The 14,939-nt window shown below is 32.7% G+C and overlaps 1 protein-coding gene across 1 annotated transcript in view; it reads left to right on the forward strand.

The window, feature by feature from the left end:
* The window catches only part of DNAH7 (dynein axonemal heavy chain 7), a 280,267-nt gene that overhangs the window by 53,955 nt on the left and 211,373 nt on the right, over nt 1–14,939 (forward strand). The window contains exons 9-11 of the mRNA XM_031960292.1: nt 2,342–2,461; nt 9,161–9,344; nt 13,143–13,322. Coding sequence (XP_031816152.1) covers nt 2,342–2,461; nt 9,161–9,344; nt 13,143–13,322 — 484 coding nt within the window. The remainder of the gene's footprint in view (nt 1–2,341; nt 2,462–9,160; nt 9,345–13,142; nt 13,323–14,939) is intronic.

The raw sequence follows: 14,939 nt of genomic DNA on the forward strand, positions 1-14,939 counted from the left end.
ACCAGCATTTTCTTTGAATCTTTACTTATCGTTGTTTTTGCACTGTTTTCTTCCTTTGTTGTCTTGGTCTTCCCTGTCATAATAATAGCTTTTTTTCATGGTCAAGTTCTTTTTGTTGTTGTTGTTTGATCATTTTTCCAGTCTATGTTTTGATTTTGAACTTTATATTAAAGTTGGGTCCTGGTCATAGAGGAACTGTTTCAGGCTTTTTCTGTGTTACTGTTTTCAGAACTAGTTCTGGGATTCTGAAAGTTTTTGCTTCCAAGGGAATATGGTCCAGGGAGAGATGTGATTACTGCTGTCTTGGTCTGCACTCTGGTTTTCAATCTAGAAAAGGTCCCTGCTCCCCTGCAACCATAATCACTAATTCTTCTCCACCCTGGAATTATGACGCAGTACTGCTTATGGGCAATAGAATTGAGAATCAGCACCAGTCTCCTGTAATCTCTTCATGACCAATTGTGTGGGCTGAGAGCTCTCAAAGCTGCTGTTGCTGTTGCAGTTGCCTTCAAGGCCCCCCATTGGTGCTGCTTCTGTGCTCTGGGCAAGCCCCTACCCTGTTATCACAGACCCTTCCTGTGGAGATCCTAAGATGTTTTAGGCTAGAAAAATATCTCATTCTGATTTTTTTTATTGCCTCCACCACTCCAAAATTTGCTTTGTAGAGTTATTTTAAAGTTGTCTATATAGGAATATTGGAAGAGTTCAACTGGATTGCTGCCTGTATTCTATCATCTTGATTCTGACACAAGAATAATCTCTAAATATTTTCATCTATTTATGCATAACATTTATTTGAATGAATATTATGACTTTCTCTTTTCTTTATTTTTTTCTTTCATTTTTTCTTCACTTATAGCACTTATGGGTTCAGGCAATTATCACCTGTTGCCTAAATTATTGTGCCTTACTTATTGACCACTTACTGTAGTCTCCACATCTCCAGTTCTTCCTTCATGCATTTGCTATACTGATATTCCTAATATATATATATATTAGGAATATATATATAACTATATATATATATATATATAGTTATATCACCCCTTAACTCTTAATCTTCAGTGGCTCCCACTTGATTTTAGAATAAAATACAAAATATAACCTGGCTTTTTTAGCCTTCCAAAAACTGCTTCCCATTTACCTTTCTGATAATTTCCTATGACTTTTCTCACTTTTCATGTCCTATGTGTCCTAGTCAAACTGGCCTGTTAGCTATCACATGTGATTTCTCATTTCCTGTTTCTATGCCTTTGAGTAAATGGCTCCTCATGTAGAATGTACTCATTCCTCAACTTTGATTGTTAGAATCCTATGCTTTCAGCTCAGGTGACAACTTCTAGAATAGATTTTAATCAGTGCTCTCTCTCTTTGAATTACTTTGTATTACTATATATTTGCTTATTTGCATATGTGCTATATTGTCCCAATAGAATATAAGCTCCTTGAGCTGAGTTTATTTTTGTTTTTGCCTTTTTCTCCTTCCTTCTTTCCTTCTTTTTTCTTCCTTCCTTCCTTCCTTCCTTCCTTCCTTCCTTCCTTCCTTCCTTCCTTCCTTCCTTCCTTCCTTCCTTCCTTCCTTCCTTCCTCCCTCCCTCCCTCCCTCCCTTCCTTCTTCCTTTCCTCTCTCTCTCTCTCTCTCTCTCTCTCTCTCTCTCTCTCTCTCTCTCTCTCTCTCTCTCTCTCTCCTAATGCCTAGATTCCACCTGGCATAATAATGCCTTGCACATAGCAAGTGCTTAATATATTTTGGTCAAATTGAATCGATATCAAGATATTGTGGGAATGTAGGAGTACAAAATGCCAGCAATAAGTCAGGTAATGACTTTTAATACTCCTTACTCTGATGGTGTGCAGCCATGGAAAGAGAACTAAAAAGTTAGGTATCCACTGAAAGAGTCTGGACTTCAATAAGGAGGGTTCTTCTATTTTAATTAAGTCCTTTTTCCATGTCTTATGGGGAGATACTAGTAACTGATTTGATATCATAATTGTTCTTTCTCTTTAGATGAGATTCTAGTCTCTGGTTGACAATCGTGGAACTTTTGTATTCTCTTTGTCTTCTTATTAGAAGAAAACTGAGAGCCATTGAAAAAGCACCACCCACATATTTTATCCTGTTAAATATTGGATTCTCCAAATCTTGGCAGAGTGATGAATACCTCTTGGAGTTTATATAAAAACTGATTTAAAAAAACCACATGATTAAGAATATAATTTTATTGGTTAAACTTAAGAATATGCCCTCTAAAAATGATGTTAGCAATGGAAAATAATTAACAAATACAAGCCAAAGTTATAGCTGCGACTACTCATTAATATCCATTTTTATTCTTTGCAGAAAATTACGTTTAATTGATGTAGAAGAATTTCATAATCGCCAGGAGGCAATGGAGCTATCAGTCTTCCAGAACATTGTCATGAAACACATGGAATCTGCCAAAGAGACACTACTTAAAGTGTATGGTTGAATATGTAAAATGATTTTCATATTGAACAAGGACTAATTTATATTTGTTAGTTTTGTTTAAAAAATTTGTTCTGGAAGGAGTCAAATGATAGTTCAGAACGTATCTTGTTTTAAAAATTCAAATCACTTCTGCTCAGAATATGAAAGATAGCATGGCTTTAAGAGGAAAATAGTCAGACCTTTGTAACAGTTTATTAATGGGATATCTATAAGGATCTTGTTTTATTTAGTATCAAAATTAAAAATTTATATACCTGGAGTAAGTACCTTAAATTACATTTCAAATAAGCTGTAAGAACGTGGTATATTCATAGTTGAGCAGTGACAGGAAGATTGTGGATACCAGGCTCTGAGTGAGGAGGAGAAACAGAGACCTTGGGACAACATTGCAAGTTTGCTGCTGGGTGGATCACCAGATCTAGGAACTTCGTATTTTAACTGATAATTATTGCTAATGAATTGTAAAGCTTGGTTGTTTCCATGCTGTCAAATGACTAAAAGTATTGTTGTCAGCACTCTCTAAATTCAGTGCCCCAGTTATTTCACTATAGCTATGGCTGATTATAGATACCCAGATGTTTCCTTGCTATTGTGACTATTTAAAAATTGTTAAAATGTCATTGTCATTCTCTGCCTGTTCTTATTCTTCTGCTAATAGTACCTCCTCAGGATGAGTGAGGCATTAAGAATTCAAAGAAGTTATGGATCCTTAGTCAATAAAAACTTACTGGAACTTGCTGTATGGAAGGCATTGGACTATTGCTGTTTTTGAATGGAGTGAAGGCTGAAGTAAAAAAGCAGCATAGGAAACAGAATCTGCCCTTATGCAAGATATGTCCTTCCAATTCAGCTAACAAAAGATTAAAAAAATGTCAACTCCTCTTATGACTGACCTCACTTGTAAAAAGTTGTTGATGCTAAAAAGTTTGTTCTCAAACACTGTAATGGACTAAATTCTCCCTGGCCTATGAAATAAAAAACGGAGAGGTTCAATTTGTGAATCAAAAGTTGTTTTGCAAAACAGAGTAATAGAAAGATATATTCCACCAAGCACTGCCTATTTTTCAAAAGGCTCTTGGAAATTGTCTTTCAAGAATATTAAGAAATAGACCCTTTTTCTGTAGAATTGTAGACCTTTGTTATTTTTTCTACACAGGAAGCATTAATATGTGGCTTGAAAAAACAGGTTTTGTTGTTATTATTGTTTCAAATAACAATTTTGTGAATGTGAGAAGAATTATTTAGTTTATAGACAATAAGGAAGATAGAAAACAATTATTATCTTTAAAATATATGTAAATTAATTATAAAGGAGTCACTCTGCATCTCTAGTGAGATGTTTTATCAACATGAAAACATATTCCTAAATTGTTGCTTAAGGATTTGATCTAAGGAAGCACCAATATCCCATGAAAATATTGGATGGTGGAATGAGAAATCCAAAAATGCTCTAGAATATGTACTGAAAATCTTTCAAAATATCTTTAACAGCCACCTTAATAATTTATGTTCAGCCCTGTATGGAAATAGAATAAGCTTGATGATATCCAAAATTTATTCTAATTCCAAGGTTCTTTTATTCTAGAGTCAGTTGATATGTAAATTGAAAAAATATTTAAAACAGAAAATACATGTCATCAATAAAAATTAAGTTTCAACTCATACACAGCAGAAAAGAACAATTAGTAAAATATTTACTAAGTTTCTTTTTAACATTTTTTGTTGGCGTTCTTTAGTTGTGTTCAACTCTTTGGGACCCATTTAGGGTTTTCTTGGCAAAGATACTGGAGTAGGTTTCCTTTCTCAGATCTTTTTACAGATGAGAAAACTGAGGCAAAAAGGATAAAAATGACTTGTCCAGGATTACACAGCTAGTAAGCATCTGAGACCAGATTTTAATTGAGGGAGATATGTGTACCTGACTCTAAGCTTAGCACTCTGTCTACTGGGCTATCTAGTTGCCCCATTTATATTTTAAAGACTGGTTTGCTTGAAAATATTCCAGCTTTGTAAATGTTTTCTATGTCCTCAAATTAATATTTTATTTTTTATAATTGTTTGAATTGTACACATCTTAGAAAACAGATGTAGTGAAAAGAACTTGGTTCATTCACACCTGATTGTGATTTTGCAGAATATTTTTAAGATGAGATAACATTATGCTTAATAATAAACAGTCCTATTCTAATTTTTTTCCATCCTTAAATATTAGCTGAATCTTCCTTCTAAGCCTGAACCAATAGTCACCATTTTAGGTTTAAAATATCTGCTTTTTCCTAAGAAAATATAAGGTTTTGATATAATAAAGATTAAAATTCTTTTACTTTTTGCTTTACAGTTGCAGATGTTTTGCATACGTTTGTCCCATTTGATCCTTACAAAGACAATAAGACAAATTGTTCAAGTATTACTATTAATATTTAGCAAGTGGGAAAACTGAGGTCAGAGAGGTTTAAGTATTTTGTCCAATGTTCCCTAGTCAGTAAATGGTGGAGCCAGAACTTCTACCCCAGATTTAAACATTTCAGATTTTTATTTTCCACTTTTTTCCTTTAAAAAAATGCATTTATTTTGTTCTGAACTCAAAGAAATACAAGCATCATTTCCATAATGTGGAATAGGAAAAAAAAGATATTGAACATGAAACTACAAATCCATTATGCACAACTTGCTATTCCTTTTAAATATATAATAAAATTTTAATGTAAATTCCCCTTTTTTTCTTTCCTTTTCCCTTCCCCACCTCAGAGATGTCTACCATTAGACAGAAATATTTGTATATATGTAAGACCATGATAGGCATACTTCCATTTATCATTTCTTTCTCTAGATACAGATGGCATCATCATATGTCATTTGTTGTTAATTTGGATATTTATAATAACTCAGAATGATCTAGTCACTCAAAGTCCTCCTTAAAACAATATTATTCTTTCTGTATTCCACTTTCTCTTGATTCTATCCATTTTTCTATTTATTATTTCTTGCAAGTCTATTCATGTTCTTCTAAGATCATTGACTTCACCATTTCTTATAGAACAACAGAGTATTCTTTCACTGTTATATACTACAGTAACTTGTTCAGGCAGTCCAGCAATTGTTACATTGTCTGTCTTTGATCAGTTCTCTGGATAAGTTGTTTTTCTAATGAGACGTTTTGGATTCTTTTCAATTTTTACTATTTCTTGGTGTCTTATAAGGCCATTTGACTCTTCTTGCCCAATTCTAGTTTTCAAGGAGTTACTTTTTTCCTTAACATTTTGGACCTATTTTTCCAGTTAGCTTTCTTTACAGAATTTTCTTGTATTGTTTCTATTTTTTTCCTCCCATTTTTTCCTTCATCTCCTTTATTTGATTTTTTAAATTCCTTTTTAAGTTTTTTCAAGAACTCTTTTCAGACTTGTAATCATTTCATGTTACTTTTGTGGTACAAATGCCTTTTTAAAAAAATCTCACTTTTTTCCTCTGAGTATGAACCCAAATCTTCTTTTACACTATAGTAGTTAGCTATGGTTGGGTAGTTTTCTTTTGATTATTCAGTTGTGCCTTATACTTGGGTTCAACTGACTGTTATTTTCTGAATTCCATTTCCCAAACCATAGTTAAGACCTCTAACCCGGCTGTCCTGAAAGTGCTCTTATTCCCTGGGGCACCATACTCAGAGTGTGTATGTGCTTTTCTTTGCCCACAGTCTCATCCAGAAATCCTGCCTGGTCTACTAGACCTGTTATACAGAAACAGCAGAAGTTTTTTTTTACTCACTCTTCTTCACATTCTTTACTCACTCAGCCTTCTGATTCCCACATAGTACTTTATTTTTTTTTTAATGATGCAAGTATATTTATTTATTTTTTGATTTCAGTTTTCTTTATTTAAAAATTTTTAATAATAGCTGTTATTTTCAAAATCCATGCATAGATAGTTTTCAACATTCACCCTTGAAAAACTTTGTATTTTTCTCCCTCCCTTTCCCTTACCCACTCCTCTAGAGAGCAAGTAATCATATTTCCACATTTACCATGAAGCACAAAAAATCAGATCAAAAAGGAAAAAAAATGAGAAAAAACTCAAGCAAACAGCAATAACAACAAAAGATGAAAATATGTTGTGATCCACTCAGCTCCCACAGTCCTTTCTCTTTGGAAGCAGATGGCTCTATCACAAGTCCACTGGAACTGGTCTGAATCACCTCATTGTTGAAAAGAGCCACATTCCTTCAGAATCGATCACCATATAATCTTGTTGCCATGTACAATGATCTCCTGGTTCTGCTCATTTCACTTCACATCAGTTTATAGGTCTCCAGCCCTCTCTGAAAACAGTCTGCTCATTATTTTTGATAGAACAATATATTCCATAACATTCATATATCATAACTAATCCAGCTATTCTTCAACTGTTGGGCAAACACTCAGCTTCCAGTTCTTTGCCACTACAGAAAGGGCTGCTACAAATATTTTTGCACAAAGCATATGCACAGTTTTATAGCCCTTTGGGCATAGTTCCATATTGCTCTCCAGAATGGTTGGATGAGTTCACACCTCCACCAATAATGTATTAGTGCCTCAGTTTTTCCCGCTCCCCTTCAACATTTACCATTATCTTTTCCTGTCATTTTAGCAAATCTGAGAGGCGACACTGTACTTTAGATCAAAGTTCATGAGTTTTCAAAACTTAATCTGTTTCCTAGGGGAGCTGCCCCTAGAACCTGTTGTTTGTGAATTCATTGGAGTAGGCCTGGAGTGGTTTACACTTCGTTCAGGCCAAATTTCAGCCCTTGGAGCTTCTGTCTTTCCTGAGGTTCTCTTAAGTTGTCTCAGGAAGACAACTATTTTATCTATTTTTGCAACTTTTTCATTGTGGTTATGTTCTGTTTGTGGGAGAAATTTGAAATTCCTGGAATTTTCTGGCCTGCTGTGCCATCTTTTTAATTTTAGTTTCAAAACTCTTTCCATATATTATGCTGCTGCTTAGATCATTATTACTGGTGGATTTTTTTTCCAGCTGACATGAGCTGATAAGCATACTAGCACATTGTCAATGAACACCAGAAAACTGTTCAAGAGTAACATTTGCAGAATGGTAGTTTGCATAAATTCAGGCATATATTTTCCTTCTCCTTGTTAACAAAATTTCTTTCTTGCATCTGCTTTCCCCTCAATGCTTTTAGTAGAAAAATCAGGATTTACTTATGGTTCTCAACTGTAAGTTTGTCTTGTAAGTTTAAAGTTTAACTTGAATTCATATTTTACTTAATATTTTGTAGTTAATTATACAGTATATTCTCTTTTTTTCCTTTGATATATGAGGTATTTTAAAATAATTTCTTTCATAATTTCCAAAATTTTCTGGTAATTTTTGTCATTTTAAAATTATTTCACAAAATATTTTTAGAAAATTTTATAACACCCAACCAACCAGCAAATACAAGGGAATAAAGTGAATAACAGAACATCTTGCAATAGTCTTCAGCCAAAAGCAATAAAATTGACTCAAAATAATAAAACCACTTAAAATTTAAAAATCAAATTAATGTTTTTTTTTTTTACTTTTCTCTTGCTGGTTAATGAAGTGTAGATAGGTTTTGTTATAGAATTTCTCTTTTATACATAGTGTGTATTATTTCTTCATGTTCAATTCACAATAAATACTTGTTCCTAGGGTCTTTGTCATGAGACCTCATGATGAGATTCTTTTGGTACTTCAATAATTTAACTCCTTTGAATGGGTTTCAAGACTTCTGTTGGTTAAATCTATTCATATAGATTACAACAGTTAAGATCATTGTATTTGTCAATACCATGACTTCTATTACATATTAGAGAAAGTCATAGAAGGTATTTAAGTATGTTATATATGGATTGTTGATGTATACTAAATATGGAATTTGTTTTGTTACATGATAACTCTTTCTACCATTGCAAATTGGCAACATTTGCAATTTCTAGTATTAGAAAAAATCTTGACTCCAAGCTGGATTTTTTTTTAAATCATCTTAATATATATAAATATCAAGAAACCAACCCTGGTGGTGGTTTGCTTATGTCCTATATCTCTTAATAGGTCCAGAAATCACAACATTTGACATCCATGCCTAATAATTTTATGAAAAATTGAAGAAGCATCTACATTTTGATTTTCTTCAATATGTAGTTTGTGAAATTGTAAACTATTATATAAAACTAATTGTCAACTTTGATTTTAGCTTCAAGTTATAGTACTTACAACGATTTCCCCTCTTTTATCAGTTCTGTGGTGAAGGCAGGGACTATCTTTTGCCTTTTTATGTAACATACCTTCTGCTATTAGCACAATGCCTGGCACAAATTGGTTAAAACTGAATATATGTTTAGTGGCTGACTGTCTCTTTTGGATGCTCTGTATCATCATTTCCTGGTAATTCATTTCCTCAAAGCTTTGGACTTGAACCCTAAGATCAGGTTGTATTATTTGCTCCCAATGATTTCAACTACCATCTATTAGCATTATAACATTTCTTTTCATAATGGTAATAAACCACGCTACTAACATACTTTGCAGTACTTACTGGTTCCTGAAATGTAAAAGTTTTTTAATCGTGTCACTCATTGTGAAATACTTTAGTTGTTCATAAGTATGCTTGATATGTGGCTTACAAGGTGAAATATTGAACATATTAGACATTTTAAAAGTCTTCTTTGTTTTTTCAAGATGGTTTCCAGAAGTCCAAAATATTTATTATCAAGGCAATAAAAAAAAGCAGTTACCTACTAGTGGTTCCAGTGCAAAATTGGAAGCTTTCTTCAACTGTGCTGCAACTTTGATGACTATACAGCTGCAGAGCTTAGCCTTGGTTTCAATGCAGGACTTTACAGATTTAATTGCACAAAGGCCGGTAAGTAGATTTCCCTAATGGTCATATACTCCTATTTATAAAATATCACTCAGATTTGTCTTTGAAAAGAAATTTTAACCTGAGTCCCTGTTTAGTAAAACTAGTGCAATCATTACTCATAAGTCAACACAAAATGAATATTACTATATAAATAGATGATAATGACAAACTACTTACTTAAGTCACAGGTTCACTTATTATTGTAGGAAAACCCTACACACACACACACACACACACAGCCCTAGACTAGCTGGACATCTGCAGAACTTTTCCATAATGACTATTTCCACTTTCCCTATGAGGGAGTGCTTCTCACAGAAGCAAGGGAGTGGGACCTAGCATATTTAAGGTTGTCCTGTAAGACACAGATATGTGTACAGATTGTCTTATCTGGTTTCTTTTACTCACCATAGCTTTCTTTACTGGAGTGACATGGGAGTTATCTGATACCAAGGAATTCTTGGTATATCCTTATTTCTCTCATTACAATCATTCCTTTTCCAGCTGGCAAGCTGTTTGCCCAAAGAATGAGCTCACAACCAAGACCCAGACAAGGATTAGATGTTTCTGCCTCTGGTTGGATTAGGAAAAATTCTTACTCTTTGTGGGAAATTACCACCCTGCCACAGCAGTTTTCCTTACCCAGGCAAGGTGTTAAGTAATAGAATATAAAAACTAAGAGATATAGACACTGATCTGGGTAGCTTATGAGTTAGTAGGGAGAAACAACACATAGGAATAGTGGTAGTTAGGAACAAAGTTTTGGTTTGAGGATTCAGAGGAATATGAATTGATTCATAGGGCAACCAGTGAACATGCCCTTATTGGAAGCAAAAAGGACTTAAAAAAAATTGAATTACTCTCCCCAGAACAGGAGATGGAAAACCGAAGGTAAGAAAGGTTTGTATTGTGGCAAGTTAATATGGTGTTATGGCCCATTTGAACCTGAGAACTTAAGGACAGAGGCATAAAAGCAATTAGAGATCTAGACAATTAGGAATCTAGGTGTATTTTGGGATCTAGATAAGTCACTTAGGGACCTAGGCTTTATTGGAATAAATGAGAAAAAAATTAAATTGGTTTGAACCACTTAGAACTGGTTTAAAGTGATTTAAATTGATTTTAGCCAGTTTGATCTGTATTGAAATGATTTGATCAGAAGTATTTTAGACCAATTAGAACAGGCTGAACTGTATTAAACTAGTCTGGACTGGTTAGTCCTGGACTGACTGGTTGATATTGGTAAGATCCAATCTCAACTGAATTCAACCAATCTAAATTGGATAGAAAAGACAATTATGCTCTGTATCTATGGCTGGGGGTATGAACAGACTTGTGGCTATGTCTCTAAATATCTAGTTTCCTAAAGAATTTAGGCCTTTAATGCCTAGGTCTTTTAAGTGCTTACTTAGTTCCACAGTATTTAAGTGACTAAATCCCTAATTAATTACCTTAGAGTCTAATTCCCTAAGTACCTAGGTTTCTAAATGTCTAGCTCCCTAGTTGTCTAAGAACCTAATCCGGAAATGTTTATGTAACTAAGCATCTAGATCCCTAAGTGCCTAAGTGCCTAGATTCCTTAATACACAGTTCCTTAAGTGTCTAAGTCCCTAAATAAAATGCCTAAGTCTCTGAATGTCAAGGTCCCTAAATACCTAGATTTTCAAGTACTTAAGTATATAGATACCTAAATGTCTTAGTTCCTGGTTTCTTAAGTACATGGGTCCCTAAGTGCCTTATTCCTAAGTATCTAGGACCAGAATTTCATTCACTTTTCTGAAGTAATAATTATTTATATTTTATTGCAATGAAAATTATTTGCTATGGAGTTTTATATAAGTGATACATATATAACTCTGAGAAAATTAATACTTCTTTGCATATTTAAAAATGCAAAAACCTACTGGAATTTCTACAGTAATTTCCTATTTATTTAGTAGTCAGGCTTCTGACAAATTAAACATTCAAAACAGCTTCAAGGTAAGAACTAAGAGAAAGCATTAATATTGAATAGTTAAAAAGTAGTATAGACAGTATCTAATGATCCCCTCCCCACTCTCAAACTTTATAAACACAATCTAACTTGAAAGTTAAATTTGAATTAGGTCTAGGAAAGTAGAGGGAAAGTTCTGCCTTTCTTTGAATTCTCAGTGCCTTGAACATAATAAACATTTAATAAATACTTGTTGACCGACTTCCAGAGAACCATTTGAGAACAGTGGCAAAGGAGTAATGGGTATATATTTCATTAAATAAAAATTGTACTTTATCTTGTGCCCTTATATTTTGTCTGTTTTTCTCTGCTAAATGAGTTGCGTTTTATCTCCTCTCTTTTCCCCATCCCCAAGTGACCTAGAAAATCCAGTATCTAGGGAAGCACTAAAAGTATAAATGGTCTAAAACTCTATTGCGCTTATTTGTTGGCTAAAGAAAACATTTGATTCAGTAGAGCAAAATGATGCCTTAAAGGTTCTTATCCAATGAGATAGCTTCTAGGCAGATGTTAAAATCATACACGATTCATTGAAAATTATAACAGAATTATCTTTTTAAACTTTATTTTATTTTTAAAATAATAATAGCTTACTTTCCAAAATACATGCAAAGATAGTTTTCAACATTCACTCTCACAAAGCCTTGTGTTCCAATTTTTTTCTTTCTTCCTCCCCACTTCCTCCTTCCCTAGAGAGCAAGTAATCCAATATAGGTTAAACATATACACGTCTTCTAAACATGTTTCCACATTTATCATGCTCTGAAAAAAAAACAAGCAAGAAAACAGCAATAAAGTCCTCTCTCTGGATGCAGATGCCTTTATCACAAGCCCACTGGAAATGGTCTGAATCATTTCTTTGCAACAGAGACATCTTTGATTACCCTCTCATTGTTAATATCAATTGAAACATAAGATATTAAAAGTTTCCTTAAAGTGTATATTCTTGTCATGAAGGATGTTCTGGACAAAGACCAAATACAAATGGGACTTCTATGGACTATGAAATCTTTTTAATGTCCTAGTTTATAGATGATATTATGTTAATTACTTAAAAACATGTAACATTATGTAAAGATGTCCTTTCATATCTTTCCACTTTTTCTTTTTATTATTCACTCTTCCCCCCCCCATTGCTACCCTTATCTTTTTCCTATTGGCATAAATTTTTTCACTTTCTTTCCTTTCTTAAATTATTCTTCATATTATTATTATTATGCATCCGGGAACTTTCAAATGGGTTCTTACAATATTTTTGAAAATCATAAATCCTTAGTTATATCTTCTCAGTAAGAACAAAATATGCTGGTCTTTTCAGTTAGAAAAACAGTAATAGAGTAGCCACTTGTTAGGATTTAAGAATGAGCTTCTTTTCCTTTAAAATGCTGATTTTGAAAAAAATTGTTTTCTTTTACAATTTATACTTATTTCTACCCCAGCTTTCTGGTAAGCGTATTGAGAACTGGAAATAGGGTATGATGTACACAACTGCACTAATGTAAGTAGTTTCAGATCCTTTTCATTCTAATCAGATTCTTATAATGGCTGGTAAAATAAAGACTTATTTTATTGATCCATTTTAACACAATTTAAAAAACTTAAAAATCAAAATGTTAATTTTATTATAATTATGCTTATAAAACATTTGGTTTTGAACATTTTATTTATGTAAAGGATGTTCTTTCATAGGGTATGATATTTATAATAAGTGTTGAAGGATTTAAATTTGTATCCTATCATCTTAGTGATTTGACTTCTTTGTGATTTGTCACTAAAATGAACAAATTTTAAACTTTTTTTTAAAGGATTCTGTGCGAGCTTATGAGCATCCAGGTTTTATAACAAGGCTGATTCTTGAAAATGAAGGTGTTAAGTTTGAACCTGAATTTAATGATTATCAAGCAATTTTTCTAAATATTTATGAGGTCATGATTAAGGCTGTTAGTCTTATACCAAGAGTTGAGACTAAATTATATGCCAAATGGGTAAGTAATTCATGTATTTTGATTTTAAAAATCAATTTAATGTCATAAAACTTAGTTAAATGATATAACATAATTATTATGGAAATATGACAGTTATCCTAATTTTTACAGGATATATGTTCTAGAAAAGTTGTCTTAAAATTAATTTATGTAAATTTGTGTAAATTATGGAAAGCATATCTTGTTTTCTTATTAACTTAAAGGCTACTATTTGATATATGTTACATTAATCTGAAGCCCAGGCTTGCAAGGTTGAAGCTTGAGTAATGAGTTGGAAGTAAAGGCTAGAATATAGAAGAGTGAAAACTTAAACATAGGTGGGAAGCAGCATGTTGGATTTAGGTCCAACCAAATGAAATGGTGAATATGGAGGACCACTCAGAAACTCAGGGTCCTATAGTAGAAGTATAATTTCTGAGTTGGAGGATGATATTAGATTATAGGTAAATATCAATTTAAAAATAACCAATAAATAGCAGAAGTAGTAAGATAGTAAAAATTAGTCATTTTAAAGAAAAATTGTATTTTAAAAATTTAAAAAGAAATGGAGTAAAAATGTATTTCTAGTATTTAACATATAAAGTTTTCCATTAACAAATACTCTAACGATTTTGATTAATAATGTTCAATAGAGAGCTTATCATTTAGAGCCCATTAGTCTGACTCACTTCTCTAGGTATATTTCATACTCAAACTGGCCTCCTTGTTGTTTCTCCATATGACATTCTATCTCTGATTTCTGAGCCTCTTAACAGGCTGTCTACATGCCTATAAAGTGTTTGCTCTCACTTCTGACTCTTAGAATCTTTAATTTTTCTCAAGGCACGATCGAGGTGACATTGCCCATAGGAAAGTTTATTTTCCCTCATTGCCCTAGTTTTTAGTGATCTCATGTCTTGAATAATCTTATATTTCCTATAATCCCTTAAAAGTTGTCTTCTCCAGCAGTAGAATGTCAACTCCATAAAGGTGAGGGTTGTTTTTAATTTTGTCTTTTTTATCTCCAGTGGCTGCCATAGGTCCTTATACATAGTAATCTTGTCTTGCATAAAAAAAAAGTTTAATATTTGAACTACGTATAACAGTTGCATTCTGAAGTCATGGATTTATTTGTGATGCAGGGAACCTTTTTTAAGCAGTTAAGTTTATGGTCTGTTTTATAGAAATGTTAGGGAAGAAAGTATATCACTGTGAAATGTCTCGTTTTGCACTACTTCTGAAAATATAGTTTCTTTTATTCCAATAATAATACTATTTAATCAAGTGAAAATATTTATTGAGCAAAGTATGTATATCTAATTTTTTAATTGGCATGCATGATACAAAAGCAATATAAGACTCAGATTCTATTTCTAGGAAAAACAATACCAAGACCTATATACATACACCAATAAGAAAATAAGATAATCTATAACAAAAGCTAAATTACTGGGTACATAAAACCAATTATAAAGGAAGAGACATAGTAAAACACATTTAAACCATATATTCTCTTTGTTGGAACTCTTATCATGCTTAGAAAAACAAACTTAGAAACCACATGATAAAGCAGAATTCCTTTTAATAAATTTGATTCCCATTATAGTTTAAACCACTTTATTATGTTTGAAGATAGTT

The sequence above is a fragment of the Sarcophilus harrisii genome, chromosome 3, assembly GCF_902635505.1.
Source record: "Sarcophilus harrisii chromosome 3, mSarHar1.11, whole genome shotgun sequence".
In the NCBI taxonomy this organism is placed as follows: Eukaryota; Metazoa; Chordata; class Mammalia; order Dasyuromorphia; family Dasyuridae; genus Sarcophilus; species Sarcophilus harrisii.